At 32.5% G+C, this 22,971-nt stretch overlaps 2 protein-coding genes and 2 long non-coding RNA genes across 4 annotated transcripts; all 4 read right to left on the reverse strand.

Moving 5' to 3' along the window:
* Positions 1 to 4,432: 4,432 nt before the first annotated feature.
* On the reverse strand, positions 4,433 to 9,137 carry LOC110942670. The gene is made up of 11 exons (XM_022184441.1): positions 9,023 to 9,137; positions 8,491 to 8,685; positions 8,065 to 8,259; positions 7,803 to 7,952; positions 7,480 to 7,716; positions 7,336 to 7,373; positions 6,934 to 7,103; positions 6,739 to 6,850; positions 5,910 to 6,696; positions 4,613 to 5,833; positions 4,433 to 4,506 (listed from the first exon to the last, which is right to left on the reverse strand). The coding sequence occupies exons 1-11, from the start codon at positions 9,135 to 9,137 to the stop codon at positions 4,433 to 4,435; spliced, it is 3,294 nt and encodes a 1,097-aa protein (XP_022040133.1).
* Positions 9,138 to 11,746: 2,609 nt separating this feature from the next.
* Positions 11,747 to 13,248, reverse strand: LOC110938550. Its single transcript, XM_022180810.2, has 7 exons — positions 13,232 to 13,248; positions 13,001 to 13,136; positions 12,716 to 12,924; positions 12,530 to 12,650; positions 12,267 to 12,446; positions 12,091 to 12,159; positions 11,747 to 11,983 (listed from the first exon to the last, which is right to left on the reverse strand). Exons 1-7 carry the CDS (start codon positions 13,246 to 13,248, stop codon positions 11,747 to 11,749), a joined length of 969 nt encoding a protein of 322 aa, XP_022036502.1.
* A 196-nt stretch (positions 13,249 to 13,444) lies between these two features.
* On the reverse strand, positions 13,445 to 13,981 carry LOC118490664. The gene is made up of 3 exons (XR_004889808.1): positions 13,851 to 13,981; positions 13,659 to 13,761; positions 13,445 to 13,539 (listed from the first exon to the last, which is right to left on the reverse strand). It is a non-coding gene; the product is annotated as an uncharacterized LOC118490664 (long non-coding RNA).
* Positions 13,982 to 13,997: 16 nt separating this feature from the next.
* Positions 13,998 to 15,698, reverse strand: LOC110942669. The gene is made up of 3 exons (XR_004889809.1): positions 15,572 to 15,698; positions 14,219 to 14,373; positions 13,998 to 14,130 (listed from the first exon to the last, which is right to left on the reverse strand). It is a non-coding gene; the product is annotated as an uncharacterized LOC110942669 (long non-coding RNA).
* Positions 15,699 to 22,971: the final 7,273 nt, after the last annotated feature.

Genomic DNA, 22,971 nt, shown 5'->3' on the forward strand with positions numbered 1-22,971 from the left:
CGTATAAGCAGGTATGGGTTGGTCATACCCAAATGGTGGCGAATTTCGTGCAGTAGGTGCGGAGTTCGCCTCCTGTATAGGACTGGAAGGTCCTTCTTCTTGTAGTGGCGGATAGTGGCTACTACTAGAATGTCGAGGAGTGCTGAAGTGGATACCCCCTCCTCCTCGTGTAGACATACGAGCATTTGTCCTCCTACGCCTCGGCGGATCAGGTATTACTGGTTGTGCCGGTGGCGGAGGTGGTGGCGTAACTGCCTCAAAGCGTGAATCCTCAGATGGATCCTGTGGATGTCTCGGTTGTTGAGATGTCTGTCGAGATGGCGTGTAGTACCATTCATGTCGGTCAAACATCGCTTGGAAACTGTCAGGTCCTTGATAGGGCGTTCCATGGAAGGATGATCCATCAGAAACTTCTATCGGATGCGTGGGCGTACCACGAGCTGGTTCAGTTGGATCCTCATCTTCCTCCATGGGATCTTCAGAAAAATGGTCTTGAGGCCCTAGTGGAACAAAACCTGAAGGTTCCTGTATGTAGTCAGCCGGATTAAACTGACCTATGTAGTACGGACTAGGGTCGTCGTAGTTTCGGTGCGATACCGAACGTTGTAGAGGTATGAAGGAAGGTTGTGGGTTATTGGGATCATTTTCTGAATCTGGCCCAAAGGAGTGCCGGTAGGATGGCGTCGAGCTGTGCGAAGTGGAATGCCTCGCTGGTTCGTAAAGATCTCTTCGTCGTTGTGGCTCTTCGCTCCGTGTCATCGAAGGATGTCTTGTACCAGATGGTCCAGCTTCTTGATCGTGATGTGTCACGATTTCTCCTCGGCCTCTACGTCCCCTTCCTCTTCCTCGGAATATAACAGGTGGCATTTTCTTGTTCCAAAACTTATTAAAAATCAAATCGAAAATAAAGACAAAAAGGAGTAATAATCCGAATTTGTCCTAAGTTCTTGTCTAGACTCAAGTATGTGCAATTGTGTCACTGAGATTAAACACAATAGGATAGTGTTTAATTCACTCAATGTTGGCTCTGATACCAACCTGTCACACCCCGATTTCCACGTGTCTTACCGGTGGGCCCGGTGGGGGATTACCGTGACGATGTTGGCAACAGTATAGTCAAACCACACAATTATATAATGCACAGCGGAAGCATAAGATAAAGATATAAATTTCAACCTCTGATTGTAATATCAAAATGTATTACAGGGGTTGGATATATCCACAGTGGATCGTAAATAATCATAAATTATTGTTCCATCAGATACTGCAATCAAGCTTGCGAGGCTTATCCCGACGCTAGGGAGCTAATACCAGCCAATTACGTTTAGGTACCTGCACTTAATCTTTTTGGGGAAAATACGTCAGTTTACACTGGTAAATACATTCAACTGACACATTTGAAAATGTTTATTTAAAATTGATTTGAATGCACAAGGCACAAACTCTTTTAATAACTTGGGAAAATTCATAATGATCTTGTGAACGTTTTACATGTTCTTTTATGCGTTCAGTAGCCCGGGTCGTGCCGGGTTAAAGATTTATAGACACACCACGTTTGCGTAAAACCGTAGTATAAAAACCAACGGCTACGTCTTTTAATTTTAATGTCGACACTTTATACCGGGTGTACGCCTACACCGGGATGTCGATGGTCGTGGCCATTTCATAAAATGATGCCAAGGATATCCGGGACAACGGTCATTAAACCCCCCAAAGGCTTATAAGCAACAAAACTGTTTAAATGAGCCGATCATATTTAAATCAATTAACCACCTAAGCGATGGAATTATACAATGCTCAATCAAGCGGTATTAATATACCGTAACCCAAGCCCATATAGGGGAAATAAGTTAAAGTATTTACCTTTGCAAGTATAAATCCTTATTTTAGATCAAGTCACCGATAGCTTTTACTGGGGCTCCTAATCTGGAACGAAGGTTTTAATTAACCTCTTAGAATCCTAACGGTCCTTGTATTAGCCGTAGCTTAAACCGGTTGATTCCGATATATAGATATGGTTAATTCGCACGAAAAGGCGAAAACCGAGAATGGAGTATGATTTGGACCCAACAAGTTCAGAGACTTGTTTTATATGGGTTTATAGTTCATACTCTGGATTTTGGGGTTCAAATAATATAATTTGACCCATATCGGCTATTGCACGAAAACTAGTTCCATGGGCCGTACCGTGTGCGCAAATAGGCGAAACGGTTAACCATAAGTGTCCTACGCTTATTTCCTAAGTCAATATGTCTTAAAAGTATTTTGGTATCAGTAGGATACCTTCCGTAATGCCCGTCACGAGTTTAAGTTAATATTATGCCCCGTAGGGGCTTTTCGGTCAATTTAAAGACTTTAAAAGGGCTTTTCAAGTTCTATAGGAAATCTGAGTTTCCCGAACAGCTTATAAAGCTTAAAATACTTTATTTATTATTTAAAACCAGTGGCAACTGGAATCGGGTCAAAAGACCTTGTAGAACTCCCGTTTTGGCCAAAAAGGGCATATTCGGTATTTACCGAACCGTAGCCATAACCGCAGGTTATGAGCAAGGTAAAAATTATTAAAAATCTTAAAATTCCCAAAATATTATTTTACCACAGTGGGTAAATGTTTTGGTGACGAAAACTTGGGTTAGATGGGCGTTATGCTAATTGCGCCGTTAATTACAAAACTTTCTTAAAAGTGCGCCTTTTAGCATAACTCTCATTCTAGACCTCGGATTGACGTGAAACTTTAAGGACATGCTTATAATTTAACAAGCAAGATTTTGGTCCGTTCACGTGTCCGAAATACTCGTTTTAATTTTAAAAGGCCGTTACGGTCAACTTTTAGGCGAATGACGGAATTGCGCAAAAGACTCGGATAACTCATGAACCGACCACAGAGGCGTATACCAACATGTGACCTGGTCCTAAGAGAGTCCTAAGGTATATTTATACCTCACTAAAACGGGTCAGAACTGAAGTCAAAGCAAAAGTCAAACTTATGCGACTTTCGGCTCCGAACCGGTTCAATATAGTAAATGATCGATTCAAACGAGCGCAAACAAGTTTATATACTTATTATCATGTTTTATGATTGTCAAAACAGGTTCCATAACATATATATTACAGATTATGCATAAATCGCTAAAATAGCTTTCTGTTGACTTTTTAACCGCACGTTTGACTCGATAATTGACATAGTTAGAGTGGTGATCAGGGGGAACCATTTTAGAGGTTTAATACCCACATAAATACCAACTCATAACCATTTTTGATTCGTCATAAGACTGAATCATTTGCGAGTTATTGAAATGACAATCGTTAGTTACGACGGTTGAGTTTGTACTCTAAAACTATGGAAATGTATGACCAAGATGAGTATGAACGACTTACAGAAGTTAACTCTTGATTAGAGAACAGAAGAGAATGCTAGGGAGCTCTTGGAATGATCAGATGGAAGTGTTTGAGTTGTGTGAATGTTGTAACTACAACATGGCTATTTATAGTGCATTTTAGGCTCCAAGATCATTCCACATTGCCCTACAACTGGTCATGGATGATGGGCAGGTGTCCCTAAGGGTTATGGGTCGTGTAGGGGGCGCCCATGCTCCATTAATTGGTGTTTGATCGTTCAAAAGCTCCAAAAGGCAAGAAACTACAAAGTTTCTGCATCTGGGCACTTTACGCGGCCCGCATGGGAGTTCCCATGCATTTTAATGCGGGTCGCCTAAAGATCAAATATCAGTCGCGTATTTGAGGTGGCTCGCGGCCCGCCTCAACTTAACCATAACCTTCACGCGGGTCGCGAGAGGTTAAGATTTCAGAATTTTTAAATCTTTTGTTATGATTACAGAATCTGGCCATTAATAACGAAATCTTTCGTAATGATTTACCTGACCTTTCGGGTTTGAAGGGGTAACTTTGCGGTTTGGCCCTCGGTTATTTACCGATAGGGGCCTCGTGTTAATTACCCGCATTATTAAGTCCCCGGTTTATTTATTAATTATATTGGAAAGCCTTAACTTTCACTGTTGACGCTTTTAACCCTTCTTCTACGAATTCGATCGTAACTTTCTCGTTTCATATCGAAACTTCGCGAAATTCATATATATTATTTTAGTGAGGGTATAATACCGTTACAAAGTCTTTGGAACGTTAAAGGGTCACTCAGAGGTATTATTAAACATGTTGACACAGTTAACCCCTGTAGTTTGTAATCTCTCACTTTCTTCCGCGTTTTGTTTTTGTACGATCTATAATTTATTCGTTTGAAGGTTTAAGCATTATTTAGGGATACTATACAGTATATTTACCCTTGTTGACATTTATAACCCTCGAATTTATATACTTTCAAGGTTTGTCAAAATCAGTCCTTTATTTATTATAGATGCCACGTGTAAACAAATGACACGTGTTAACACATCATTGGACACAAAAATTCGAGGTGTTACATCATACCTAAAAACTCTTCAATTTCCAACAAAGCGTAATTTTTAAGTTCATCGTCTGGAATTGATAAACCTGTTAGATGTTCAAATACTGATATAATGAGTATGATATTTTAGTTAAACCTTGTATGAAAAAAATTAAAAAAGCAAAATGGATTTTATAAAGTTTGATAATGTACCTTCAACACGATGTAGTTTACTATATCTGTAGATGAAATCATCTGTCATGTATTTCCACGTGCTTTCCCATACGATCTCCGGTCTTGACATAGTATTGGACAATAGCATCATGCCAAATAAATTTCGTACGTAAGAAGCTGTTGCTGTTTCATTTGCTTCTTTAATTGCTTCGATGTACTCTTTGTCATCATCTAAAAGACCAAGTGCGAAACACGCATCTCGAAATGTATCATGTACATGACCATTAACAGTTTTGATATCGTCATATGACTTAGGTCCTTTGACTTTGTTGAGCAAGATTCTTAAAAAATAAGCTTCTCCAAGAGATGGAGCAACATTATGAATTCTGCCAATTGAGTTACCTTTCTTCCGAGGTTGCCAACAACGGTTTTCAATCTTCCATACATACCAAGTTGGAAACTGAACATAAGTTAGTGTACGCGCCAAATGGTCATCAGGCTCTTTGTTCCTTTCCATCCAAGACAGAAACATAGAACACTTGACAGATGGCCTGTTAAGAACATAATTGATGTCTTCATCTGCTCCAAATACAACCGGTTGGAGACCTGGAAGATGGAATGGAAGCCTCATAACAGAAGGATATCTGTAATTTACATCGTAACTAAAAATCCTCCATGATGCCTCGCATGCTGAGATATAGCGACAGTCATAATACTCTTTAATCTCATCGTTTTCATGTTGTTCATTATGATTATCACTATGCAAAACAGCAACTGTTGCTCTATCCGGACCTTTGTTGATATACTTAAACAAATATTTAATTGACCCAGCTTGGTTGCACCACTCAACGTTTATATGTGCCTGATACTTTTTCAATAACTTTTTGTTGTATGGTACAACACTTCTATTATCTAACTCGATCCGGTTTTTGACAACTGTTCTTCCATCATCTCTCCTTCTGTATAATGGGAAACCATTGGCGTCAATTGTCGTAGTATCTTGAAATCTTTTAGGAAAGCCTTTAGAACACTGTTTATCAACCATACATGGGCAGCTCATATTAGCATTACCACATGGTCCATGAATCATAAAATCCTTCACAAGCGTATACAACTCTGGGTCATCATCTCTGTTTGGAATTTCTGCACATATGAACGGATCAACTTGGTCAACAGTGGGAATTTTAGCTTCTGGTTCCATGAATAAGCACAAATGCGCATGAGGCAAGCCACGTTTTTGAAACTCAATTGTATAAATAACTGCATAAAAATAATTTAAAATCAATAAAAGAAAATGTAAAAAATATATTTAATAATAAAGGATTGCAATACGTACTTGCTGCTGCTTTTCTGAACATATGACATTCCTTTAAATCTTTACAAATTGCATCCAGTTTGACTTTAAACAACCTTGACAGGATATCAGGCCTATCTTCTGGATTCAGAGTGGTGTCTTTAAGATACCGTTTTACCTCTGGCCACTTGGGATTGCATGTAATGGTTATAAAAAAATCAGGATAACCAAACCATTTACATAAAGCCATTGCATCTAAATAGTTTTGCATCATATATCTAGCTCCACTGGTAAACGAAGAAGGCAATATAAGAGGTGTACCAACATTAGATATATCTTGCTGACCATTATTTCTCAATTTCCGGAGACTTTCATAGGTATCAGATCTTAGATTTTTTTGTTGAAAACGTATGTAGTTTAGTCTCTCGCTCTCAATCATCGTATAAGCATCAACCAAAAATTGTTGGAAAAGTCTCCTTGAATTTAGAATCAGAGAAAATTGGTTTACTCTATCTTGAATACGATACGAAAAGAACTCTCTCATCGTACAATTTGGACGCTTCTTGTTGGTTACATCTATGACACCTCTATGAGGGATGTCAACTCTGTAACCATCATCTCCATACGGGAAGAGAATTGGGTATTGAAGAGCAAGGTAAGAAGGATGTAATTCACTAATTCGTTGAAGAGTCCCCGATTTAGTTTCAACAACAATATCTCTGTTCTCAATTGCGTTTTCAACATCTCCAACAATTAGAGCAGCAACCTCGCCACATGTTGGTAAGTTATACATTCGACCATCCTTGTCCCTTCTTCCAATAAGACGTACCTTAAGAGTAAGCTACGGATCGTCATGAAAACAATCTCTAACCATCCTGTAAACTTTAACCAATACATTATCAGAGTCTAACACAGACTTGATATGTTGGATCAAGTGACGATCAACTGAAGCAGAAGATGATGTATCCGACTCCTTAGATCGACTGTTTTGACACAATTTTTAAAAATGAAATATTAATTATTAATTCAGAAACAACTGAAACAAATTATACTGTAAGATACTTACCTAAATATAGAATCTTGGTTCGAAACTTCGTTCTCTGTATCGTATATGTATAGCTGGCAAAACTTTGGTTTATTGCCATTCTCCGGCAACAGACTTCCAATACTATGATAGTTTTCACCGCTAATCCTGTAGCAAAATGGGCCATTACCTCTATTAACAGTCGGATCGACCTTACCACCCATTAATGTGAAAGCGAACATAGAATTATAACGGCGAATGTTTTTCAAAAAATGCTTGCTTTCATTATCCAAAGACGTAAACAGTTTCTAATAATTTGGATGCGCATCTTTATAATCGGGTAGCTCTACTTTAGCATATCCACAACATAAAAAAATAACTTGTCTTCCGATTATTGGTTCTGCCTCTCGTCGTTTCTACTTCCCAAAACTTTGCATTGCATACTTGACACGTAATACACTGGTCCCCATGATCTAAGTAATCTGTAGATTAGCAGAGAAATAAAAATAAATGAAATTAAGCGATGAATTTAAAAATAAAAAAATGGTATACAAAATAATGTCGACAATATATAAATGAAGCGACTACCTGGTGAAACACCTTTGTAAGGATCTCCATCTAACGCTGCATCTGTAGTCAAATCAACCATTGGAATAGGAGATGTAATTCTTTGTCTGCCTAATAACTTAGATTTCCCAGTAGATAGCTTTGGAGACGTTTTGCGTAAAATAGGAGTTGTATTCATTGTTGTTATGTTTGGAGAAATAGAAAAGCGACGGACACTTGTTGAAAGTGATTGGTTGTTTGAAGCAGATGGGTAATCACCTAGACAAAATATCAATTTAGAAAATCGGATATAATATTACTTGTAAATATTAACAAATGTATAAAAATACCATTTTGTGTGTTACATTGAAAGGACCTTGTAATAGAAGAAGACTGTAAACTGTTCATAGCCCTCGATTTGCCTTGTAAGATAGGAGATTTTTTACTATCTAGATAAAGTCTCCTTAATCTCCGTCTCTCTTTAGTGTAACTTTGATAACTTTGCGTGAAAACAACTGATAAAATAAAAAAAAAATAAGTATATTTTTAGACATATATATGTATAAAAATAGTTAAGTATGCAATTTAAAAAAAATTGAAAAGCTTAATGCTAATATATAATTAAACCTGGCGAAATAGTAGATGAATGTCGTGAAGTATTCGGAGTGTGTAATAAAATGGAAGACGAATTAGAAGTCGACGATTCTTTTGTCGTAGAACCCGGTAAAACGTGTGATACGTTAGATCTTTTACTATCCAAATACAATTTTCGTAGTTTACGCCTCTCTCTGCACTCGTCTTGTGTAATTACCGGAGTAAAAACTGTATTAGCATATAACACCAAAGAAACAATATAATAGCATTAGTTGTATAAAAAATAACTATATATAAATCCATTAGCTGAAATGGAAATTTGATAATAATTTAATTTTTCGTAAAAATGTTATCATATTTGATATATCTAATTATTTTAGACATATATACGTTTTACCAAATAGTTAAGTATGCAAATTTAAAAATTATGAAAATTTTAAAGAAATTAAATAAATAAACCTGGAGAAATAGTAGATGCATGACGTGAAGTAGTTGGAGTGTGGAATAAAGTGGAAGACAAATTAGTAGTCGACGATTCAATTTTCTTAGAAAGCGGTAACACGTTTGATACATTAGATCTTTTACTATCCAAATACAATTTCCGTTGCTTACGCCTCTCTCTGCACACGTCTTGTGTAATTGCCGGAGTTAAAACTGTAGTAACATGTAAAACAAATGAAACAACATAATACCGTTAGTTGTATTAAGAAAATTAGTATATCAATCAATAAGTATAAATAAAACTTTGTTAATATTGAAAGATTATATAAAAATGTTATCATATTTGATATATGTTATTATGGTAAACAAAAAATTATTACCTTCTAATAATTGATGCCACAATAAGTATATATAAAAATAAAAAAAAGATATTAATATATAAAATAGAAAAATGCACAAATAGATAGACATATAAGGCTAAAGATGAATCTCATTGCATGGATTCTTGTGCTCAAATATGACATACTGATATGCAGAAAAAATAGTCAACATCTACTAATTGCTTCTACGTCGACCTCATCATGATCTGTGTATATATCATTAAAAAATCTTATAGTTTCATATACTTTCATTAAGGGTTGAAAACTTCCGGCTAACATCTGCATTCTGAATTTGTGCATTATACGGTGCGAAAATCAGGTAACATAAATCCTTTAAATTCAATGTTGATGTTCATCTGTAATTATCTGATTCGATTTATTTGATAAACTACCAAATCTGGATAGCAGAAGGTAAACGTAACTTGTTTCATTGACAATTTTGTTTTCATTGATTTAGTTAACATACATGATGTTGTAAGTGTATTTGGTGCATACCTGTATTCTGCTATGAAAATAAATGATTTAGGTTGTGATTTGAATACAATGACATGCAATAAGACATAAAGAATACAATGCACACCAGGTGTTTGAATAAATGTCTATATGAAAAATGTTGTACTTAACAAAAGAATCATTTTTTAAAAGTAAAACAACAAATAATAAGTAGGAGTTTTATATGATTAGGTAGTGAAGTTAAGTTGTTCTCGGATATGGAATTAGGGGGTAAAAAGAAATGCAATAAGAATGTTTGTTAGGAGTACTTGTTATGTTATTGGGTAAGATGAAATGTAAGAACAAAGGTTGTTAGGATTTTACTTATAATGACTTTAAAGTGTGTGAAGATAATGAAAGTTAGAAAATTAACAATAATTTTAACTAAATACAAATGATTGGATTATATGTTATGAGTTTATGTTTTCTTTAACATATGTCAACCTTTTAACTGTTTCTTAGCATGGCCGGAGCTGAGAACAATGTTGTGGTTATATCGGATTCTGAAGAGTCTTTGGCTGATTCAGAAGAGTTTGATGATGATGACGATGAAACTGGTCCGCTGATATTCATTGTCCCATACACCAAACGGTTTGTAAGTTCAGACTAAATTATATGTTCGTACACGTCTAATATGTTTACATAATTTGAAGAAGTTTGGTATTTTTTAAAATATTTGACATTAATATTGGAAATTAGTAATATGTTTTGAAACTTGAAGCGCATACCAGTTGAGGTAGCACGGATAACAGGAGTTGACGAAACATTGAAAGTTAAGATCGTCAACAGGGAGAATGTCGAGACAAAACATGATGTTAGAGCGGAGCCAAATAAAAACAGTATCAAGTACGTTGTCAAAGGATGGGCGAAATGGCTTAAGGATAACAACATAAAAGAAGGTGATCATTGCAAGTTCCAATACTTTCCACATATTGGTGTTTTGTTCCTTGCGAATGTTTTCGGCTAGTGGTAATGTCTGAAAGTTGGAACGACTGTAGAAGAATAACATATTGTTGTTTTGGCTAATGAAGTAAGATAGCGTAAGTTATGTGGTGTTAAAAGTTGTTTTGTATTTGTTAACATGTGTGATCTTTATGTATGTGTTAAAAGTAAGGTAGCGTAAGTTACGATCTTTATGTAGTTTGGACAGCTACTATGTAACCGTATTTATATATATATCAATATGTTGTACTTTTATTTTATAGCTTATATTTAATATTTATTACATGTTTTGTGCATTCAAGTGAATTGAATAACATAAAATCGATATACATTGGTACATAAATGTTGAAGAATAAGAAAATAAGTTAGTAAATGAGAGAAGTTCAATACCATTGGTAATGTCTGAGAAAGGACTTCTTGAGGTAATAGCAGCAACATCTAAATTAAAGAAACATAACATAAATAAATCATATCGATGTAGTTATTCTAGTTATACAAAGTAGACAAACATGACATTAATCCAAAAAGTGTTACCTGTTGAGTTGTTTATGTTAACTTCATTACTGGAGATAAATGAAGATCTACGCTTGCATTTTCTTGAAATGCCTATCATTGAAGTAAAGAAAATGAATTACATTCTAATAAAAATTATTAATAAACATAAACAAACAAAAGAAAGTTAAAGATAAATCAAATAACAAAACCTAAAGTGTTTCCCTGGTTTGATTGGTTTCGGGAAGTATTGGAATCATGCTTTGACCGTTTATACATTGCGGAATAAGTTTTTGGAATAACAAACTTATCGTTTGTTCAAATTGAATTAAAATACCATTGGAGTGAAAGGGATGTACTCATAGCACAAAATAGTAGAAATGACTTGAAATGAGATGAAGAGATTTATATGATGTAAAATTTCTTTTTAAGGAAACGTTATTAATGTTAAGATTTAATGATATTAATATTCTTCATTTTGGAAAGTCAACAGTTTAAATTTTTTTTTGGAAATAATATATATATAACCGAATCAAGTTACCATATGTAAATAACTTACCAAAAAAAAAAAACTTTAATATAAAATTTATGCTTTAAACTAATCGTATATAAAATTGGTTTATATGGCAGCATTCATACATTAGAACTTTAATAAAAATATTATTCTTCTTTTTTATTAATAATAGAAACGGGTTAAGAACTTTATTAGACTTAAAAATAATGGATATATAACATAAAACAATAAAGTATCGTAACAATATATATAAGAAAAATAAGTATAATTAACAACAATTAGCAAAAATAAAATTGTAACCCGAAATAAACAACTAAACCACAAAACAATCACGTTCATATAAATTAACCACAATAGTCAAATCATTGTCAAAATCCAAAAAAAAGCCCAACAAAAATATCCAAATAATGAAAACAAAACAAACGATGATATCAAATGTTTGAATTATAGATTACTAAGCTTCTTTATTTGGAATCAGAAGAACTTCATCGACACCACTGTCTTTACGCATCTTAGATGAAGACTGGGAAGAAACAACATCCACGTCATACACGGTATCCAAATTGCGCTTTAAGTCACGTTCGCTGTTCGTATCCAAGTCAGCATCCTTCTGATCAAACGATGTTGTAAAGCATACTTTAAAAACATTCGAGCAAGGGGTTACATCGTCTCCCGTTTGGGATATGGAATCCTATAAAAAGAAAATAAATAAATAAATAGGGATGAGTTAAAAATATTCATTTATTTAACAGATAATGAGTAAAAATTAAATGAAACATAAGGTATAGTATAGTAAACCTTAACAGGCAAATCTTCAGTACGATTTGAATCAGATGGTTCGACATTGAAGGCTTCGTCATCAATAGGCTGAATTTGTAAAAAAAAAAAAAAGAACCAAGAATGATAATAATTAATAGACAAAAATTATTGACAACTTGTAATAATAGTACAAAGGTAAATTAGAAAAAATATACCTGAATAGTGTCAAAATGTTTATCAAGCTCCGATAAAACGACCGGGTTATTAGTCATCTTGGAGACTGAGTAGCCATCAGACTTTTTGCTAATGTTAAAAGAAGAAACAGCAATCTTGAACGCAAACTTCATATTGAGTAAAGAATTAAGCTCATTTGGAAAGCTTCCTTCGTTTGCTAACTGTTGAAAAAGAAAATATACTTTATGTTGTATGTTGTATACTAACGAAAAAATATGATAAAAAGGAAATATTTAGTACTTACTTCAATGTTGTTGTCTAAAAGCTGATTAGCATTAACCTTCAAAAGCTTTGTCACCTCACGCTCAAACAATGTCAGACTAACAATACCAGTACAATCTTGCACACGTATATAAAGCCTAATTCTGCAAAATATATTAATGATATTTAATTATCTTGAAAAAAAAACCTTAACATGGATAAGATTTACCTTGGAACTGATGAAACGTTCTTTGTATTACAAACATCAGTCTTGCATTCCAAGACAGTGACCTCTTCAACACCATCAGTACCATCCTGCTTTTGTTTAACAACAGTAGTTGTTGAAACCTTTTTGTTGCAGGTTGTGCATGCGTTGTAAAACCACTCATTGTTCGATGCAAAACTCTTGATAGTCCCAACAATGACAACAAACCTCGTCTGTGTTTAAGATATAGATAATGTATAACAAAATAGATAAAAGAAAAAATATTAAAGCTATTTATATCCGTGTTACCGTATCTATTGAGTTTAACGACCCAATGGGATAAAAGGTCAAGTCAGATAGGAACTCTTCAGTGACAGTCTTCACAACAGGAGAACTTAAGCCAGAATAACTGGAAGAAATCTCGGGAGAAAGTTTCTCGATAAATCTAATAAAAATATGTCAAAATAATTATTTAGAACATTATTGAAAGTAATACATATTAAAAGTAAAACTATAAAAAAATGTAATACGATTACAAACCTTTTCTTGAAATCCATAATCTCTTTCACCTCAGAGTTTATCAAGACTCGAGTTACATTATACAAATTTGAGACATACAAATTACCTGTTTCATTATTACAACATAAAAATAAAAGTCAAATTTGTATAAAAACCAATATGTAGTTTAATGAAAAGTCTGATTGTAGGTATAGAATATACCTCCCCAAAATCTGTACTTCCCAAATTGAACAACAACCACAACATTCTTTTCGTCCTTATTGTTTTTCTCAAAATCCAAAATCTGATCAGCATAACAACCCCATAACGTGACGTAAATCTGATGGTGTCTAAAAAACAAAAAGTAAAGAATTAACTTGATAGTTGTAAAATATATAAAAAACGGGATAAATATATAAGTAATATAAGGTATATGTATATATATATATATAAGGATATAAGGATGTACTGCAAATCTTCCAAAATAAAGGTTGTCTTCTTCTCGTCTTTGACGTTATTATTATCACTCTTATCATCTGACGGAAGACACTTGACCACAAAACCGATAACATCTAAACATCACAGAATAATGAAATTAATATTACATAACATATATAATATTAAATTTATTAAAAATTAAGAAAAATTAAAAATAATTTACCAATAGGGCTTTTGAAAGACTTGCTATCATCTAGAGGGTCATCCACAATAGAATCAAATGGAGAAAAGTCAAATCCCCATTCAGCACCAACAGGCTCATTGCATTCTTGGACAGTAGTGTTGGCATTTAGATTGATCTTGAACGAAGTATGAACATATTTGACTTTTTGACGATTTTCACCCATCGAAGGGTTACGAATGGTTAAACATTGATTTTCTTTCAGCAAATGTTCATAACCAGTAGTGTTTTTCTGTAAAACAAAGGCCTGCATTTTCGTACCCTGAAAAAAAAAAGTTTTATAATTAATTATAAACTGAAACTAAATATTTTTTTATTCAAACAAAAGTATGAATTGGTCTAAAAAAAACCTCCTGGTCCATGAATATCATGTCGTAGCAATAAATCTTTCTAGGATTATTGAAAGTAGGTCTTGTCCATAGCCTGACTATGCGGATTCTGATGGTGTAATCATCAACATTAAGATCAACATTATTCAGAAGTGTGACAGCAGCCTGTTCCATCTCTAAAATTAATAAAAAAACAGTTAAAATATGTTAGTTGATGATCATATAGAACAATAATTGAAGAAAAGAACATGAAAAACATCCTATGTATGCTGATGACTAAAATAACTTAACAATAACTATATGAAAGACATTACAAATTCAAAACTCATACCAGAAGATATGTATATCGAAAGAGACAACTTCAGTAGTTGTGATGTGTATGAATAATAACAAATGAAACTAATTTATACAATAAAATGGTCACTTAATTATGGTAGCAATATTATTTATTTTAATTATAATTGATAACCTTTACTAAAATAAAAAAAATTACATTTATCTAAATTGTTATGATTCAACAGTTTCCATAATTAACTACATGAAATTGAAAAGAAAGGAATTCTTATGATTAATAACTTTCAAAGTAAAAACTTTCGAATTTGCAACCTATTAAGAGAAAGTTGACTTTCTATTGTTAAAAAGAATATTAATACTTTATTTATGCTAAATGTTAAATGTTATATAAAAAGTTTATAATGTAACAGGTACAAACTAAAATATATTCTACAATCTAGAAATAACAACAATATAATCTATGTGCAGAAAGTAAGTTGATAAAATCACGAATAGGATCGTGATTATTTTAAATCATGTTAAATGGTTAAAATAATAAGGTATTCTATCAATATCAATCATTTATAAATATGATTGACTTTAATGTTTAAAATTTTAATTTTTTATATTTTTTTAAAAACCATAAAAATATAATATACATTAAATTATCACGATAACAAAATATACAGTAATGTTATTATAACATCTTGAACCGTGAGTTATATAAATAAACTATATAATTTGTAAACATTAATCAGTTAATATTGGAATATATCAGCTTCTTTTATCCTTATAAATAGTTTGTATATTGTTTTACATACATCATTCATGTAGTGAGAATAAAAAATAGTAATAACATAGATTGAACTTTAAAGACATGGCATATAGTGATTAACATAACAGTTAAGATATGAAAAATAAAAAAAAAAAAACCTTGAAATTGAAAACCAAAACCAATGTTAAAACCAAAAAAATGGAAAAGGCAAAAAACATGCCGTAATTGTCATATAACTACTTAGTACGCTTAACATAAGGTACAACCCTCTCAACACTCAAAACCTGCTCATTTTCATCAAAAGAATAGTGAACCTGGTCACGGACCTTAATTCGAGCGGCTTTCATGAACTTCTTCCAACAGGTTAAAGCGTATCGATAACCACGACCGTTGGTTCTTTTTTCACGTCTTGTACCGTTGGTAATTTGCAGTGGAGGATCCATATGCAAAAATGTTATGTTCAAGTCCTTTAAACCTTCGTGAAGTTTAGCCTTGCGGGAAACAGGATGAGGGATTCTCTGCATTGTTGTAAAAATATAATTAATAATAGATATGAATGTTTATAAAGTAAAATAAAATGAGATAACTTGTTTTTAAGCAGTTTGTAAAAGTATATTCAAACTTACAAAATAATCTTCACCAGCCATACGAACAAACTTTGTAACACAACCATCTATATGTTCATCAGGTTCATTTTCAGCATCTAAGGGTGGAACTTCAGCCTGCAAAGTAATAAATATAACTTGTAATCAATTAGCATATATATATATATATATATATATATATATATAATGTATAAATTGCTATCAATATGTAATTTACCTCATCAGCATCTAAATCAGGATAATTGATTTCAACACCGTTTTTTCCAAAAACTTTTAAATAGAAAAAATGACCAAAACCTTTAGTAAATAACAATAAACAACCAACCTCCAACTGAAACAGACTAACAATTACGTCCATACCAACGGTAAAACCGACTTTACCGTCATATGTTACAAGGAAACGTTAAATGTTTTGTTGTCTATCATTACAGTAGAGGTTACATCATTTGAGGAATAATCGTAACTTTTGGGCAAAGTACTTTGAGGGATGTCCTGTAGGATGATACAAAAGGAAAGAAAAAAAGGTTAATATTAATATAAATAAAGTAATAATTCTACACAATAGGAAAAATAATATATGAGTTTATCTTACATAAAAATTACATGACGGAGATAGCATCTATGTCCAGGAAGAGCCACGACCAACCCCATCAATGAAACTTGTTAATTTAAAAGTAGTAGGATCTAGTGGATTAAAAACTACCAAACATCCTTTGGTTAGTCCCAAGTGTACTACAACATTGGACCAACCATGAAAAAAAAATATCTTCCCTTTAGAAGCGCTTAAAAAAACATTAAAGACACAGTCATCTTCAGTGTGTATCGTAACATTAGTAGGGCCTTTGTCAACACCCCATAGTTTAGACGCAGCGTCATCTGGAATGGCCTAATGTAACAATAGAATGGAAAAACGAATTATAACTATACTCAAAAGATTTAAACAAAACAGTTATAGTAAACTTTATTAAATAATAAGAAAAAAAGAAAACAAAAACTCAATAAAAAATTATTCACCTACCATAATAAGTTGGTCTGCTCGATTCATTTCCCTACAGAACCAGAGTGCCCTGTAACTGAATTAGAAAATACAATACAAATACAAATGTTAATAAAGTAAAACATGTTTAGGTTATTGCTACAAAATAATTAAAATGAATACAAAATACCTTGATGAACTATCACCCATAGTAAATACCTAAAATATAGTTTACATAAACAAACGACATCAGATAAATCATTATGCATTCAACGTAGTTACAAACAAAATAATCAAATTATACAATCAAACAGAAATTTCTGTAAACAACTATCTATCATAAACATAATGTGCAAAGAAATTATGACAACTAATTATAAAATCATATTATGATAGCATAAAAAATAAACTGATTACACATTACAATCAGTTGAATAAGTAGTTCTATAACACAAAAAATAAGGAAAATATCAAGTTGAAAAAACCTATAAACAGATTAATTCAAAAAAAATCATTAAAATCTATATCACATAAAAATCAGATTTACGTTTATTTTACAAATTACATATATAATACAAATAAACATGATAAATAAAATATATTCATTCCAAAACAAATTCTTAAACCCCCAAAATCAATTCATTTTTATATGCAAAATCGGATATAGACTGTTGAATCACAATCACAGAATTATTAACAATTAAATATCAAATAATATTAATATACAAAAGTTAAAATTATAGAAATTAAAGTTATTCAGCATCCAAATCGGGAATAGGGTTTCATACAAAGTTGAATGAATGAAAAAACAATATAAATTAAAATAATTCAGCATCCTGCATCGGGTTTAGGGTTTTTCATAAACATCTTATTTGTATAGAAAAACATAAATTAACACCCCAAAATCAACAGATTTTTCAATGACAATCATATTTAGGGTTTATTCAACATAAGCATAAATTTAAGAAATTACTGAAACGAAGAAACACAAGATAATGATTAAAGAAGAAATTTAACATAAACAACTTACGGATTTGTATATATATTTCAGAATCTCTGAATCGCCGATAAAAGAAAACGTATGCGTCGATGAAGAAGCAGAAGACTCGAATCCTATGAATATATGTAGATCCAGCGATTTTCATTCTTATATAAGGAAACCAAATGTATTTTGGGAAGATGATTGGAGTGAAGATGAAGAGATTTCTTTGTGAAACGGTGGTGAATTAATTAGGTTAGAGAAAGAAGAAGGAAAATAAAAGAAAAGTGAGGGATGTGGTTTTGGCGGTCATTAGAAAAACATATGGATTAGTCAATTGCCAAGTGGCAAGTAATAGGTTAAAACTATGACAAGTGGCTTAAAATTATTTTGCTTTATTAGAAGTAGTAGATTCTAATTTTATGTTGGAAGAGATCTCTTATATTTCAAATGATGTTCTTTGTTGTAGTTGAAACCAAGATTTTTTTGAGTCTAAGAATGGAAGGTTAGTTAGTCCTACTTTAATATGGTTAGTTATGATTTAAGGATGGTTTTGAATAGAGAATTTGCTAGGTGTTTAAGAAAAAGAAAAAAAATCATATTTAACAAATCTTGAGCAACAAGTGCGTACATATGAACAATGCTTACCTGCATTATATTTTTCATTATATAAGTAGTAAACACCATTTGGTTCTATATATAGATTTAGTTTCTGTCTCATCTCAAACTGGTCAAACTAGAAGTACTTATAGATATTTAAAGGATTGTCTCTTTTTGTTTTATATGTATGGTGATAGTATATTTTGCGAACTTTTACAATACCTTGACATTTTGTGACATTTGGTTCAGATTTACATGAAATCTGTTCAAATTTAGCCAAGGGTACTGAAAATCTAAATTGAAATCGGTGCAATTTCAAATGTAACACTTCGTCAGCCTAACTCTTCTGACTCTCCTAGAGGTACCTTAACATATGAGGTACAACCCTTTTCTTTCTTCTTTTACTTTCTTCTATAGAAAGTGATGTATCCACGAGTCACGTCCGATCTTTGGGTATAAATATTTTGAAATGTTGTATGTGTGAAACTGTTGTAGGTTGATTTGAAATCCTTTCGTTGTTAGGTGCATTTATGTAAAATAACAATGGTGGAACAAAAAGGTATGTCTTGTGGGTTGAGCTTTACTTTGGTAGGTCCTGAACAAGTTTGGTGGAGATCTTGCTGGTATACTGGTAGTTGCTAGTGACATCCAGGTAGAACATCTTACATTTTTTGGGTCGATAGGTAACAGGTTATGCGGATGGGTTGGTAATAGGTCAAAATGGATAGGTGTTGAAACTGAGTCACTTTGAGTTTGGTTGATAAATATCTCATACTTATTGCTTTGTGTGCTATATTGTTTATAGGCTGAACAAAATCAAGCAAATGCAATGATATCGTGTTATGCTTCGTCATCAAAACCGGCTCAGGTACCGGCATCATTTGCAAAAACTCATTGACAAAGATATCATACCTTTTTCAAGTTAGTGAAGTTTTAGCTCTAATGTCAAAATTTCACGGTTTTTTCTCTTTTTGTGTGCGTAGAGATGGTTTTGTAATGCTTTTTCTGTAACTGTATGAGTTATTATTAATATTGTTTTTTCTACTACAAAATAGTCGAGTAATTCATCAAGCTGTAGAATCAGTCTAAACTCTTCTACATTAAGCTTTTGTGTTGTAAGGAAATGAATGAAGATGAAAATAGTAGAAAAAAAGTAATGGACTTGAATCATTATGTCAGAAATATGACAGCGCTGATGAAAAAGGCTTATTCATCATGTTTTATTACTGTTTTGGTTTGCTTAATTATTATCACCGGATTTGTTATTTTATTTGACAGATCCCACTAATATTATAGGCTGAATTAGGAACAATTTATTGTAGCGTTGATTGAATTACATACATCTTGCGCCAATAGTCATTGGGCTGCTACTATAACAAAAGTTAGTTTGAACCAATAAGCCACTCATTAGTGCTTTTACATAGGTTTCTAGGATTTCGGAGTTCGATCTTGAAATAGTTATCGGAATTGCAGATTCGGCTTATATTGAGGCAGGTGCAGGTGCAGGTGCAGGTGCTAATGCCAATGGATTTTATATACCAGATTATTGCTCCGCATGTGACTGGAGGCACGTGTGTCTAAATACCAAATTAAGTTGTTAAATTTACTATTAGGTTGTTATATATATGTTATATTAATGCATCTGATATAGACTTTGATGATTGTTTTTATGTTAAGTTGTGTATTTTTGTACGCTTACAAACTTGATGAAGACATTAAGGAAAAATGTGGGATTAGTAAGCAATTTCAATTAAGGTAATTGATTCTTGCCTCCTTATTTATGATAAATTAAGTTTTTTATTTATAAACTATAACTTGCTAAACAAACAAAATGATTCACTAATCTATGTAATCCTCCATGTATAGGATGGTGAGAAAAGTACCTGGCGTTGTTTCGATTGATTACACTCTTACACCGGGGCACTGGTACCCTGTGTAATATGACGATTGCTTTTGTTTGCTAAGGTTTTTTGATGTTGAAGAGAGTTTGTCTAAATCGTTACTAGAACGTGCTAATCTTTCAAGTAAGTATATGGGTGAACTGTACCAAGTGGCTTTTAGAACTGGAACTGAGTTGGATGAAAATGGTTTTTGCTGAAGTTACATTTGAATGAATTAGACATACTTTCAAGAAATACTCCAAAGTTGCATTTTTGTTACAGATTCGAGACTACATGTAGCTTACATGGATCTTGAAATGAATCAACCAATTGTAGAAAGTTATTACCCCGTATGTTTTTTATTTGCATATAACAATGAGGTATGCGTTTAATCCAGCCATACAATTACTATAGATTTAGACATGGGTAGGGTGGGTTGCGTAATGAGTCAAGACGAGTCATTATCATATGCGGGTCGGAGCAAATCAGGTTGAGCCGAAACATTTTTTTGTCCCAATTTTTTGAAGTTTTATAATCTATATTTTGTTACAGTAGTAATATAGTTTCACTATTGAATCTTTTCGATTAAAATGATGTACGAGGAGGATGTGTGAAAAAATTACATACAAGCTGCATCTTTATTGATAATTAAAAGCTATAACAAGATTCTTTATAAAGCATCCAACCATCTAATAAGGTATTAGAACATGGTAATTTTAACCAAAGAATGGAAAATCTGTTGGTTGTGATCTTAAAGTTGTTGCTAAATTGGTGTAAATTTTAGATCTGGAGTGCCCTAGAAAAAAATGTAGTACCTTCTTTAATATCATAGCATATTTATTAACTTACACAATAATCCTCTTCGTGATGATTAAACACATGTTATACACATGCAAGAGGAGGATATTTAATTTATGCCAACTTTCGCAGGATGCCTCCAATGTACAATGGTGAATTTTCTACAGCAACCTTTGTTTTTGAAATTCTTACATCGATCGCCAACATTTGGACTGCATTTTTGAGCTTAAAAGCAAAAGGGATGTCCATACATGGAAGCATTGTATGTCCTCTGTTTGATACTCCTTTTATTTCAATAAGAAGGATATTCAAATTTTGAACATTTTACTTTCCACAATGAAATTGGAGATAGATATTTTTGGTTTTTTTGAGCTAGCGAAGAACTGGGATAAAGTGACAATTGTGGAGGACCCGAATCCGAGCTTGCGTCTAATCTATCAACTATTTCTCCACCAAATTCCTGTATCAACACTGTTGAATAATATAATTTATTGTAAGACCACCCGTGTACCTATATATTTATAATTTTTTAGTTCAGTATAATTTTTCTACGTTTATATTGAAATGTTTTTTCATTACAAAGTTCATCTCAATGTCATTAGATATTATATGTTTGATCAATTGTATGTTGCCTTATCAAGGGTGAAAACAAGAGATGGGGTCAAACTACTCATACGTGACAACAACGGAAAACCTACAGATAAAACAACTAATGTGGTATATAAAGAGATTTTCAACGGATTGTGATGTCTGCATATTCATGGTTAATAAAAAGTTTTTACATGATCCGTTTCAGCACGTGTATTTATTCGTAACATTTTATGTAAACGACGATGATGATTAGATATTATCTTTAATCAACCCGTGTAATACACGGGTCCTTAGGCTAGTTGGATATATAAGCAAATGTCCACTCAAGCTAAACACTTAAACTACAACCTTACTCAAAGCTGAAGACTCAATCTGTAAAATTTCTCAAAGTTTTCTCAACTTGAAATCGACTTGTTTTGCGGATCTAATGATAAACATCTACATACTTATGTGTTCTCGTGATCTTCAACAAATTATCTGTGATGTTAGAAACGATTAGTTAAAATTAAATGAGTTGTCAAGTCAACCATATACATGTATCATATATAAAAGCTATGGTAATATAAATGACTCCACTCTCCACTAAATGAGAATATTTAAAGTGAATCAATATGGTACCCTCTTACAAGTTGTTCCTTATCATGTGTGCTCTATGTGTGTTTATATGTAGTGGAAGAAAATGCCTTTGTTAGCAACTAGTATTGGGGCACACGCTTCGCAGTAGGGTCGTAGAAGTGTGCTGGTGAGAATGTATTTGTTACATAATATATTGATAGGTTATTATAGAACACGCAGGCTTTAACTAAACAATGGTAAAAATAAGCAATCATCAACATGGTTAAGTAAACATCTTTAAAGTTAAAAGTTAGCTTTAGCTATAATAAGGTAAATAAAAAAAACAATTAAATTTGCTATCTCGTATATAGAAGGGTTAATTTCACCATGTATGCTTTAATCTAAATGGCGACAAAAATAAACAAGGGACACAATTAAATAACATGTCTAGAGTTAGCTTTAATTATAATAAGTTAAATAAACAATAAGCAAAATAAAAACAGAATTAAACTTATAAAAAAAACAAATATTCGTTAAAACAATAACTTACTAAACTTCAAGGCCATATAATAACTCTATTAAAGTTCGGGGGTCGAAAGTAAATCATTTGTAGAAAAATAATTCTTATTATTTAACTTTCTATGACCAATCTATTAAAGTTAAGGAGTATAAACATAAATCTTTAATAAAAAAAATTATTAGAGTCCAGGGGTCGTATAATTACTCTATTAATATTCAGGAT

The sequence above is a fragment of the Helianthus annuus genome, chromosome 3 (assembly GCF_002127325.2).
Source record: "Helianthus annuus cultivar XRQ/B chromosome 3, HanXRQr2.0-SUNRISE, whole genome shotgun sequence".
Classification (NCBI taxonomy): Eukaryota; Viridiplantae; Streptophyta; class Magnoliopsida; order Asterales; family Asteraceae; genus Helianthus; species Helianthus annuus.

Bases quoted from the DNA above. Each gene is read 5' to 3' on its own strand.
- LOC110938550 (XM_022180810.2), bottom strand. The intron at 12,447-12,529 runs GTAAGTACTAAA...CTTTTTCAACAG, and splicing joins TTTTAGACAACAACATTGAA to TTAGCAAACGAAGGAAGCTT. The intron at 11,984-12,090 runs GTTTACTATACT...TTCTTTTTATAG, and splicing joins CTGAAGATTTGCCTGTTAAG to GATTCCATATCCCAAACGGG.
- LOC110942670 (XM_022184441.1), bottom strand. From the start codon at position 9,137: ATGCAGATGTTAGCCGGAAGTTTTCAACCCTTAATGAAAGTATATGAA. The intron at 8,260-8,490 runs GTTTATTTATTT...ATGCTAATACAG, and splicing joins TGCATCTACTATTTCTCCAG to TTTTTACTCCGGTAATTACA. The intron at 7,953-8,064 runs GTTTAATTATAT...TTATTTTATCAG, and splicing joins TTCATCTACTATTTCGCCAG to TTGTTTTCACGCAAAGTTAT.